Here is a 12,606-nt window from a genome sequence, read left to right as displayed (position 1 = left end):
TAAGTAACTGGTCTGATAAATAAATAAAGAGAGCACCCTAATGCGGACAAAGCGTTCATGCACCGCAATGACAACATGGCACAAATGATAACAGTCTCACAAAGCGACCACAAGGAACAGCGGCGAGCCGTCTGCACCACACGACAGGCACGAAAAAAACTCTCGAGTCGGAGGGACTTTTACTCAAATCTGTGTGAGCTGTGGAGAGCATTCAGTTTCAAGCGTGTGCAAATGCTGCATGTGTCAAACAGTACAGTTCACCTGCCACACACACTGCAAACCTAAACAGTGATATTTAATATCCTCAGATGTTGCACAGCGCTGCATGTGCTCTCAAAGTTTGTCCTCACCAGCCACTGTACACTCTCTGAGCTTCAGCCAATTAAATCAAAGTATAAACAAACACCCTGCATCAAACAGGATCCTGATTGGCTTCCTGCTGCTCTTCAAAATGTCTCAATTTCTGCACAATCAGAATGATTAATTCCTCTAAAATATGTTTAAAATTTCATACAACATCAGCCTCAAACATGAAATGTGAAATAAAATGGTCATAAAATAAATAAATCAAGACAAAAAAGACCTGGATGAGTGTTTGTTTGTTAACAAAAAGTACATATGGGCCATGCCGCCAAATTGGTGCCAGTTGCATGTTGTAATTTTTTAAAAGTAAACTTAATTCTTTATCTTTTTTCTGCACAATATTAAATAATACTCATTATCACGTTTAACTATTTAAAATGTACAATGGTCAATCTCAGGCCATTTTATTTACTTATTACATGGTTTCTAAATGGAAGGTTGTGCTTTTTGTCTTAACAGGATTGAGTTTTTAGCACAGCATTAGCAAATACATGAAATAAAGCCACATGGCATCAATACTAACACCATTAGAACACTCAGGAAAACTTTTATCCAAGAAATAATTAGGTAAAAGGGCTGAACGTTTGGCCTTCTCAGCCACACTTACAGAAAGAGAAAATAGTGGGAGAATTTACTTTTGGTCTTCCCACAGTGTCAGCAGACTCCAATCATGCCACCCCTTGTTGATCATGTGACTTGTGTAATGGCCCAAAGTTTTACTGAGGGGAACGTGACTGAGGATTTTAAACAACGTACTATGCATTTCTGGTGAGAACATGGATTAGAATTTCTAATTTGGAAATAGAGTCACCTCTTGAAACTAAGATTTCAAGAGGATTTTATTGATTATATTTCATTGTAAAGTGTAGTTTTAAATTGAAAATATAGTTTTGTCAGAGTTCTAAGTACTTTTTATTAAGATTTTATACGATGCATCTTCAATTTGCAATTAGGAAACAGTGCAGGACACTTTGCTTGATAATATAATGTATTAGACAGATACTTTTAATGCATATTTGTATTATTTATCTATTATTTTGATATATTTTCGTACTGACTGTGCAATATGAACACTCACTCAGGTGTATTTCATTTCAATCATGCAATATCAACATTTTCTATGCGTAATGCTTTAAATTCAACTATTTAATATTGTGTTCCTATTATATATTTCATCTTGTCTATAATTTAAATATTGTAGACTTTCATGTTTCCTCTTGTTATTACTGTTCCTATGTTTTATATCTCCTCTGGTTCATATTGCTTGTTTACTTGTATATTATTTTTTAGTGATCCTTCTATTTTTACTATCCACTTTGCTGCTGTAACACTTCAATTTCCACATTGTGGGATTCTCAAAATTTAATCTTATCCAATACTTCCACATGTAGTGTCCTGGGGACGGAAAAGGCACCAGCAGAATGACCCATATGAATTTATTTTGTCAAGTAAAATTTTTTTTTAAGTCTGATTTTAGTTAAGTAGCTGATGGCAGGTGATCCACAGTGTGTGTGTGAGTGTGTGTGTGACTGTGAGCACACTTACATGTGGACATGTGGAGGTTGGAAGCGGCTCTGGTTTATGTTGTAGTGTGTGAAGGCCTGTGTGGGGTTGGAGCTGTACTCGTCCACCGTGATGGTCACTTTGCCATGAGCCATCCTTCCGCCGTTTGGACATGAGACGCCGTTCGTTCACCGGGATTCAGCAGCGAGCCGTGCAGCGGTCATCCTTCAGAGCCGCTCAAGAAGCCCAGGAAGTCTCCCAGCAGCGGCGGCAGGAGCAGGAGCAGCAGCAACCCAGCCGACCAACTCGACCACGACACACTGCAGTCTGCACCGACAGGAGCAAAGAGACACACATCAGCTGCTTTAAACAGGCATGCACAAGCCTCTGAATACACTCGTAGGAAAGTAAAAACCTGGACACATGTTTACTGTTCACAAAACAAAATGCACAAGCAAAAATAAGGTGGCTTGAAGAATCAGTGAGTGAGGAGATGATCTTTTTCTATTTCTTTATAATCACAACGTTCATATATACTGTGTTTCAGAAACAGCTTTTTCTTCATCACAATTTAATTTTGCATGAAAATAAATTCCCAAAACAGCTCATCAAACCGTTCTTCATAAAATCCTGATTAGAGAAATGCAGCGAGGCAACTTAAACATAATTAACAGATTTATTCTACCTTTTCAAACAATATGGGATTTCGTTAAGAAAGTAAAAATTCCTTGAAAACACCAAACACTGGACTGTTGAAGCGACAATTTACAATCTGGAAAAAAAGGCACTTTTTTTTAATTGCTGTTCTGCTGCTCATAACCCAGTTGGTTTTAATGCACACTAATATATTCAAATTTTAAAATTACTGCAGGCATGGCCTCTAGGGCATTAGCCTGTTGAAATTAAACCAAGCAAGAAAAAAGGAGCTGCATGTGGTGATCAAATTGTTGCAAAGACTTCAATAAAACGAGAACTTCTTCACAACGCATGCACAAAATAAGCAAGACAATTACCCACCGAAACAAACAAAAATATGGCAAAGTTCTGCTTTTGTTATTCCAGGCCTGGTGCTCTAATTCTGAAATGAAACAGGAGCAATAATCTGCCAACTGAGCTGCTTTATGAGCATAACCGTGCAATAAAATCTAAATCAGGTAAAACACACGCTTTCTACTTAAATTCTAGACAGAAAAGCAGCTAGAGATTCTGCACAACAAGTGTGGGTTTTGCATCCTCAGAGCTCACTCACCGGGCTTCGCTAAGCGTCTCTCTGCACCCTGAGCTTCCCTCCTGTCTGACCTCCCTGACTGATAATAAAGTGGCCACTGTGGGTTTGACAGGCTTTTTATACCAGACCTCCTGATGCAGCCAGGAGCACAAGAGGAGGAAGAAGAAGCCGGGGAAAAAAAGGAAAAAAACTGCCCTCAATTTAACAAGTCTGTCATCTTTTTCTTTTTTTTTTTTTGAGGGTAATAATCAGCAGCTCCGGAGTTCACTTGATGGTTAAATCCTGTGATGCAGTGGTGGTGAGTAAAAAAAGAGAAAGAAGCTGCGACCTCCTCCAGTTGCTGAATATCTTAAAGCAAAAACTACCTCCCAATTTAAACTAAAAACTGTCCTATTTTCACAAAAAGCATTGATTTATGTTTTCTGGGTCAGCTGGATGCTACTTCTTATGATATGTGCAATGAATTTAAGTCAGAAAGATTTATGGCAGCCCAGAAGAAACTCAACTCAATTCCTGCAAATGGAAAAAAAAGACTCCTCGACACGTTCAAGTCTTTACACTGCAAACGAAAAATTACATTATGCCAACTCCAAAAGGGAGTGACGATTTTTTTCTCTATAGATTAATCTACAATTTTTTTCCACACTTAACTGATTAATTTAGTCTATAAAATGTCAAAATGGTCATCAGAGCCCAAAGTGGCATCTTCAAAATGCTTCTTTTCTCCATCCAACAGTCCAAAATCCCAAAACTCCTCATTTACTATCATAAATGACACAGAAAAGCAGCAAATCCTCACATTTAAGCAGCTCGTCCACAAACGCCTTTACACTGCAACGTTAAAATTAGATTTTTCTAACTTCAACAGGGCTGCAAGTAACAATACCTTTCTTGTCAATTAATCTGCAGAATATTTTAATGATTACTCGATTGCTTAAAAAGAACAGATCGATTAAACAATGCTCCTCAGGATCTCCCAGAGCCCAAAGTGACAACCTTAAACTGCTTCTTTTGTCCAACCAACCATCCAAAACCCTAAAAATCTTAATTTACTGTTTTAAATGACAAAGAAAACCTGCAAATCCTTATGTTTAAGAAGATGGAACCTATAAATATGTAACATTCTTGCTTTAAAATATGACTGAAACGATTAATTAAACATTTGTTTAGTCTATAAAATGTAAAAAAAATGTGAAAAATGCCCCTAAAAAATTCCCTGAGCCATAACAAAAACTTTAAATTGCTTCTTTTGCCAAACCAACAGTCCAAAACTCAAAAGACTCTTCACTTACTGTCAAAAACAACAAAGAAAAGCAGCAAATCCTCACATTTATGAAGCTCCTCAACACACTCAAGCTTCAAGTCTTGCTAAAGAGATGCACGTAACGATTAGTTCCTTATCGATTAATCTGCAGATTATTTTCAGAGTGAAAGATGCATCTCAAAATTTATTTAGTCCAACCTACAGTCCAAAGATTTCATTTACCGTCCCAAATGACAAAGAAAAGCTGCAAATCCTTAAACTTAAGAAGCTGGAACCTGCAAATGTTAGACAATTTTTGCTTTAAAAACGGTTAATCGATTATGCAAATAGTTGCCAGCAAATATTCTTTGCAGCTCTAAATTTCAATGAAATCCTGGCGGCTGGCTGCACAAGAAACAAGTTTCCAAAAAAATAATTTAACTTCAATTAAAAGCTGCCCTGTCAGATGTCTTGCTCACACTTCACTTCATGCAATCACTTCTCCCAAAGCTAAAACTAAAATCTGAAGTACAACTGCTTCTTCTTTTTTCGTTTTTTGCAAATGTAGGCCGAAAAACTACAGACGGATTTGTGTGCAGCATGCTTCACGGTCTCCTCGCCGTGTGCAGCCGATGTGTGTGTGTGTCTATGCGTGTGTGTGTGTGTGTCGGGCTGCTGAAACTCGCCTTGCTCGCCTGTCTGTCTCTACCTTGTGGCTACAGTAGCAGCAACTAGCTTAGCCTGCTAAAACCTGCCCTGGCAGTGGATTTTTATTATGCAGGCTGCAGCTTCGCACCGAGCTGCTTTCCTATAACGGCGGTGCACACACACATTGTCAGTGCTGTCGGTGGATACACACGGAGCCCTGGTGCACAGCAGATAGCTAACTTCACGAGTAGAAATCACAGAGGGGGTAAAGGCGAATAAATTGACCCTTTCTGATACCCCGCATGTACCCGATGTGTGCTACTGCCGCTTGCAGAAATGTGTACACACAAAAAGAAAAGGTCCGTGCGATCCTGAACTCTGATCCTGGATTAATAAAAAACACCCAAAGGTGGACAGTGTCACAGCACCGCCGCCGCGCTAACCTCCTGCTCGTCCTCGCAAATGACAAGCCACCTTTTAACCGACGGCTTTGTGTCAAGAATTTCTTTTTTCCTCCCCGTCTTTTCTCCCCTCTCTGCTCTGCCCTCCCTCCCTGCTCGGTTCTCAAAGCAAAGCGGAAAGGTTGCTCTACCTTCGTCGTGTGGGGTTTTTTTGTCAGGTTTTTTTTTTATCTTGGCCGGAGAAAGAGTGTCGGGTCGGGGTCGCCCTCTACGCGGCAGTGGCGGCAGAAGCAGCAGCAGCAGCGGCGGCAGCGGCGGTGGCGGCAGCAGCGGAGGGACGCGGGTCCATGCGGCAGCAACAGGGGGAGCGGGCAGGTTCGTACGCGGCCGTCCGGGGGTTGCGGCAGTCTGGGCGGGTAGGGCAGAACCTTCGACCCGGCGGGACCTCGGCTGGCTCCTGTAGGAAAGAAACCAGACAAGAGAGCGAGGAGAGGAGGGAGAGACACTGACAGACAACAGGAGAGGGAGAGAGGAGGCTCGGTGTGACGGAGGGGGAGCCGGAGTGCAGTGAGTCGGAGCTGCCACTGGGGTCAGAGAGCAGAGAGAGCAGGAGCGAGCACAACCCCCCCACACCTCCCGAGCGCGCCCCCTCACCGGCGGGCACACGCGCGGAGAGGCGCGAGAGGGAGGGCGGGAGGGCGGTAGGAGGAGGAGGGCGCTCGCGCAGTCCCGCGCTGCCTCCGTGCTGCGTTCAGTTGCTGTAGGAAATGACAGGCTCCAGATGAGATACACTTAATACCAGCGGTAGGAGTAAATCTCAAGGACAAGTACTGTTACATTACTAAAATTTTACTCAATTACAAATAAAAGTAGTATTAGAAAAAAAAAAAAAAAACAGAAGTAAAACTATTATTGACAAAAACTACTCAGAGTATTAGTTATGTTGCTCAGTTGTGATGGTCTCCTCTCCAAAGTAGGGTTGCTGCACATTTTGTGCATTTTCCTTAAATGATAGTTGACTCACCCTCATGCCGACTGAGGTTCAGGTTTATTTTGTTTCTGCAAAACACAGCTGGAATTTCACAGGAAAACAGTGTTGCACGATCTTTGTTTTGCACTTTTTCATTTGCAAATAAAGCATATTTTGCTAGAAATGTTGTAATCCTGAGCCTCTTTGGTATGGTTACTTAAAGCTCAGAGCAGAATGTCATTTTTATTTTCCCTAGAACAAGTGGACTCTGATTTTTAAGTAATTCTGCAAATAAAACTCTTTGTAATTTTCACTGGCCTGTGCAATTCCATTGCGAAAAATACCTAAAAACATCCCAACATGCTGGTGTAGTCAGCCACTGAGCAAAGTAAACTGCAGTAAAGGTCCAATCATTTATAACATTGCACTCATTTGGAAACAAATTAAGAAATGCTTTAAATTCAGGAATATGTTCTTCTTATTACCAATAACAGCAAATCCCTCATTTGCTCCTTCTAATTTAGATGGCACTCTTCTAGCATGGAGAGAATTAGGAATATGTAGTGTTGGTGACCTACACCTGGAAGGGGTGTTTGCAACCTTTCAACAGCTCAAGGAAATATGCTCTCCCACAGTGTCACTTCTTTAAATACCTCTAGGTTAAGAGTTATGAGAGAATGCATCTTCCTGACTTTGAGACTGCAGGGCCAGACAAACTGGATGGCTGTCTAAAACATTCTGCTTGGTCTAAAAATATAATTTCTTGTCTGTACAATACACTGCAGATTCTGGCCCCAACTGTGACTAGCAGAATGGGAAGCAGAACTGGGCAAACAGGATATCTGGGATAAGACCCTGGACTATATACACACATGTTCAGTTAATGCATGATGCCATATAGCACAATTTAAGGTATTGCATTGATTGCATTATTCAAACACAAAATATCTCTGGAAATTTCATCACAGTGTGCTAAATGTGGCCCAACAGAAGCATCCTTATTATACAGCTATGCCCTGTGTTCCAATTTGCAGAACTTCTGGTTGGGGATATTTAGAATATTCTCAAAGACACTGGGGGCGGAGTTAACCTGACCTGGTATTAATCGCCTTCGGGGGATCGGTAGGCATGAGGAGACTGCAGTTCGCTCAGCAACACCTATTATCTTATGGACTTCTCACTAAGAAGCTCATTCTTGTTTCTTGTAAGAAGAAAGATGTGCCTACTGTTAAACTCTGGCTGACTGAGCTGACAGAAACTCTGCATTTAGAAAAAATAAGATTTATTCTTAAAAAAAACTCAGGGAATTTGATAAGATTTGGCACCCCCCAATATCCTATTTGAAAGGCCATATCAATTAAAATTCCTCACAACAGAAATATTTGAAACTAAAACATTGCAATTTGCAATACAATTTCTTTGAAAAGCTGCCATGAAATCAGGCATTTTGGCTGCTATAATCCTGAAAAAGATGGCAAAATCCTGGAGGAACTAATAAAGTGTTTATAAGCTAAATAGTTTTTTTTTAAGTTGTAACTAATATGTTGTGCTGGCTTTATTTAATGGCTTTATTAAAGGTTAATGAATCAGTTTTCAAATGTAAGCCCAGATTATCATGAGAAAGTACATTTGAGTTGTAACATATTTTCTCTTGCGACTAATTAGCACAATTACTGAATAACACAGCCTTTATAAAGTTGTAAGTTGTAATCAGTAACTAATATGTTATATGGCTTTATGAAAGTCTAAAGGCCCCATGAAGTCCAAGTCGATGTTTGTTTAACGCATATTCATTATGTATACACCAGTAGGCCTATCTTACCCAACAATGGTGAAAAAAATGTTTTGTAGATATTCTTGGGTATTTTGAATGATATTTCAGAGTTTGCCATTTCCTAGAAAACGATCAAAAACTGTTGCTCACTCACTCACACTCACACTCGGGGGAGAATAAATCCTTTCACCAGTGCAGACTGGAGTGTCTGTGACTGGAGCACCAGCCTCGCTGTACAAAAGCACAACCTTACAACTTTATTCATCAATTTGGGTGATACTGGATGGTATTTTAAGCAGGAAATATTTTCTGGTTTCTCTTCTGATGTCCTCCGGCAGCTCAGCCTAACTCTGGTGTATTTAAGTACAGAGCCTTCTTGATGGACAGATGGCTTTAGCTGACTTTTTGCTCAAGTAGCTAACCATTACAGTTGGCTGTTAGCTCCTGTTAGCAGGCAACAGACCCAGGTGTTCACTGGGAGCTCTCAGTCCGGGAGAAATCTGCTAAAACCCATCAACAGATGGACGCCATCTTTGTGTCTGGTGTCCAGTTCTAAAAAGTGCATCCATGGATGTAATTCAGCTAGCTGTGAGACGATGCGGTTGGTGAGTTTAGTAGAATGAAAATAGTTCCTACATGAAACGTCTGTGGATTATCTTGAGTAAGCAGGTCATGATTTCTGGAAAGAGACACTAATTATATCTATAATAATAATAATAATATAATCAAGATGGATAAATAGTACAACTGTTCCTGTGACCCAATTTTTTGATGATGTCTGGAAAAAATACAAAGCCAGTGTTAGTACTACAACAGAGCTGCCACATATTTTCATTCTTGATAAATCTACAGCACCACCACCCTTCAATAAGTTTGAACAGTGGTGACTGATGTTTTTTATTAATGGTAAATAAATCAATTTCAATGGTTACAAAGTGTTGCCTGGAAAAAACTGTATACAAAGCCAACAGTATTATGCACTACTTGAATTGTCATGTTTTAATTTTTTTTAATAACATCATGAAGGGTCTGTAAGTCATAATGACTTTGTGGTGAGTTTATAGATTGTAATCAACTGAACACCGCTTGCCTCACCCTCCCCTTCCAAGCATGTAGGACAAATTATGGTGGTATCTAGAGCCAGTGTTTGGTATGTCCATCCTGGGGTACAGTAGACACTGTAGATAAACAGCTCATTCTACAGTAATGAAAAACACAAAAAATCTTATTTTCAGGCAATTATACACTAATGAAACTGTACTTATAAATATTATATTGTATTTATGCCAAATTCTGCCAACTGTTCCCCATAAATCTTACACAATGACACTTAAAAAAATGTCAAAATGTCATGATGAGTTTTGAATGATTGATTACATGAATAATTTTTATCAGTTAATAATATTTACTTGTGCTCATTGATTAATAATGAGCTGATAATATCAATGTATAGTTTGTCTGGTTATTAAAAAATGACAGAAACAACCACAGACTTGACAGATTACAGTAGACAGCCTTTATGACTTATTAAGATATATAACTGAAGATGACTTGCTAACATTTGCCGGAGCATGAAGAACACCAGACAGATTTTTCACAACCTGGCAACCCAAAGGTTCTCTTTAATTAATGGCTTATTAGGCTAATCCTCTATAAATCACTATCCATTAGTTACAACTTATAAAGCTTTTAGAAAGTGGTACCAGATCCTCAACTGGCCTTATTTGCACTTTTCTTTTTGTTAAAAAAAAAAAAAGGTGCATTCATGAGGTCTGAGTTCTTAAATTAGATAACAACCCCCAAGCAAGCCCTTCAGCAACAACCCCTCCTGATTACTTTTATCATCCTGGAAACGCTGAGAGCAGAAACGTCCACCCAAGCTCCTAAACTGACTGTTTTATTCCATCTCTGTGTGTCCCCTGTCAGCCCTGACGAAAGGTGTTACTGTTTCAGGTTTACTTCAGGCTGTGAGCCTGCATGATATGGCATAATAAGAAGGTTATTGATTTTATCCCATGAAATCTTATGCAGTATTCAATATTTTGGCTGCTGCACCTTGAACTCGGCATACACTGCCTCATTTGTAAACCAGCATGCGTGCTGAAACTAATTGATTTTCTTGGTCACGACGGAAGTGAAAATCCTGATACAATAGATGCATTTTTAAATTGGTCTTATTTAAATGACTGGGGCATCTGAACACCACTGACTTGAGCTGACTGTTTATTTTAGCATCACCTAACATATAAGTCCCCATATATACTGAAACACTGTACATTAATTCAGTGCAAATGTTGACCTGGAATATTTCTCTGTGAGATCACAAATGAGTGTGAAAACGGTGCCAGAGTGTAGAAGGTGTTGTAAAATCTATGATTAGAAGACAACATGGCCCCTCTGGGTTCACGAGTAAACAATACTAATGAGTACCTGTGGGAGTCCTTCACACAACCTGAAATGGGGCAGCACAGTTTACAAACTGGGGAAAACCCTGAAACTTGGATGACTGGGTGTAAAAACAGCCTCCTGATCATCAGGGTTTAACTGACTCTGATCAGGTCACTAAATTATATATGAAGTCTGGGACAAAGTTGGTCCTAATTTTGTCTCACAGGTGTTGAAATGTCCCATATTTGCTCAAATGAACAAACTTACTCGAACTAATCAGCTAACTGTTCATGTTGGAGCCAGTAGTGCTGAATGAGCATTAACATTACATTCCCCCAGCAGATTTGGGGAGTAATGGATTAAATGTAATGGGATTGTGTAATTAGGATACCAAAAAAAAAAAAGTAACTGTAATCCATTCACAGTGAAACCAGCTAATCTTACAGTCATGTCTTCTAGTGAAAAAAATGCTTCACTGGGTGGAAATTTCATCATTATTTGTCTTTACATCAAAAAAGAGAAACAGCATCACAGTACAGTTCTGCCATCAGCTGTGAAAATACTATCATCATCCAAGCACTCTATATGTAATTTAAATAAACATTTACAGGAAAGACCAACCGCTAATGTTAGCTACACAGACCGGGCTGAGTCAGAAAAATTAGCTGCATAGCTAACCAGCTAGTGGTTGGCTGCTTTTGTTATCTTTCCATCAGAAAACTGAGTTAATGACCTTAGTACTGTATAATCTGTCAGTCTTGGAGGCTGTAGTAGGTCCTGGTCCAGCTGTGTTCACTGGGAGGCTGCTGAGCTCGGTTCTGTTACCTGCTAACGACAGCTAAATTAGCAGAAAATCTGATCCCAGAGAAATCAGAGGGCTCTGCACCACTAAACTAACTAACTAACTAACTGACTAACTAACTAACTAAGTTCATGATACATTGGTTCTTGCTTAAATAAGCACGGGCTATATTTTATTTTGCACGGGGAAAAAAATGATATAAAAAGACAAATGTACATTGTTTCCTAGTTATGTGAGCAAATTGTCCTCGTAAATTTTGGTTTCCTTTTGATAAGCAGTGTTTAGCCGATGTCCGAGGCTCTTATTGTGAAAGGCAAAATACAGAATTGTCTGTTTTATGTATTGCAAATGACACTGTGGAGCAGCAATAAAAATCTGTGTCTCCTTTGTTTTATAGCTTCATAAATATTAAATGCCTGTTGTAAGATACGTTTGTTTAAGTTGCTACTGCTAACATGTGCTTATCTTATCTTTTCAGAGTGTTGAGCTAGCATGTGTCAGAGAGTCTGCGCTGAGACTTGCCTGGGGACTTCACCTGTCTCCTCACTGCGGTATTTAGAGAGGTTTGGAAAACAAGACAAAAAAAGGCACCACTTGCACAGCTTCAAATGCAGCACAACGGCTTCCATTTTTTGCCTTTCACAATAAGAGCCATAGACATAGGCTAACTTAACTAGTTTTCAAACCTTTCGACTGCCCTTCAACCTTTTGTCTTAAAGATCTTCCGCAGACACGATTTAACATGTACAACTGCTCTGCTTTGAATCATTTTTTTCATTTGTTTCTGATATGTTCTTTCACACACAAAGAAGTCAGTTATCCAGTTAAAAACTTTGGAAAGACATCAACTCCTTCTCCTTCATTAAAAAAAAAATCAGGCTCTATAAATATAAGTTCGAGCTGCTGGGCCGCAGGTGTTTCCCCACTTCACTTTAAAGTCCCTGCAGGCTCACTCCAGAAAATCAGATTTTCAGTGAGCACAGAAAAACTTTCCATTTTCACCAGATGAATGTTAAAAAAAAAAAAAAAAACAGTGTCAAACTCTGCACATACATCATTGTGTACATTGAAGGTCAAACACTCAACTGTAGGAACAAGAAGAAAAACAGATTTCTGAGTGAGGGGGAGTTCTTTGTGGAAACCTTATTGTATCAGGGTTGCATTTTCCAGTCTTGATACAATAAGCTGTCGGCTCGGTTTAGTTGCATATCCAGGATTTCTGGGTAATATCAGCCTGTTGGTCGGTGAGTTTTTACTGAAATATCTCAACAGCAACTGCATGGATT

The 12,606-nt window shown here is 39.5% G+C and overlaps 1 protein-coding gene across 2 annotated transcripts in view; it reads right to left on the bottom strand.

Moving 5' to 3' along the window:
• mpped2a (metallophosphoesterase domain containing 2a) overlaps positions 1-6,036 on the bottom strand; it is a 91,397-nt gene extending 85,361 nt beyond the window's left edge. Inside the window, exons 1-2 of one of the 2 annotated variants that reach the window (XM_084730835.1) lie at positions 5,578-6,036; positions 1,909-2,193 (exon numbers count right to left, since the gene is read on the bottom strand). In XM_084730835.1, the coding sequence (XP_084586961.1) occupies positions 1,909-2,021 (113 nt within the window). In that variant the 5' untranslated portion in view covers positions 2,022-2,193; positions 5,578-6,036. Of the gene's footprint in view, positions 1-1,908; positions 2,194-3,115; positions 3,698-5,577 lie in introns of those variants that run through there. The other variant, XM_084730921.1, reaches the window with a different exon arrangement.
• Positions 6,037-12,606: the final 6,570 nt, after the last annotated feature.

Source organism: Lutjanus erythropterus, chromosome 1 (assembly GCF_056507025.1).
Source record: "Lutjanus erythropterus isolate fLutEry1 chromosome 1, fLutEry1.hap2, whole genome shotgun sequence".
Classification (NCBI taxonomy): Eukaryota; Metazoa; Chordata; class Actinopteri; order Lutjaniformes; family Lutjanidae; genus Lutjanus; species Lutjanus erythropterus.
This window is presented reverse-complemented; position numbering and strand designations above follow the sequence as displayed.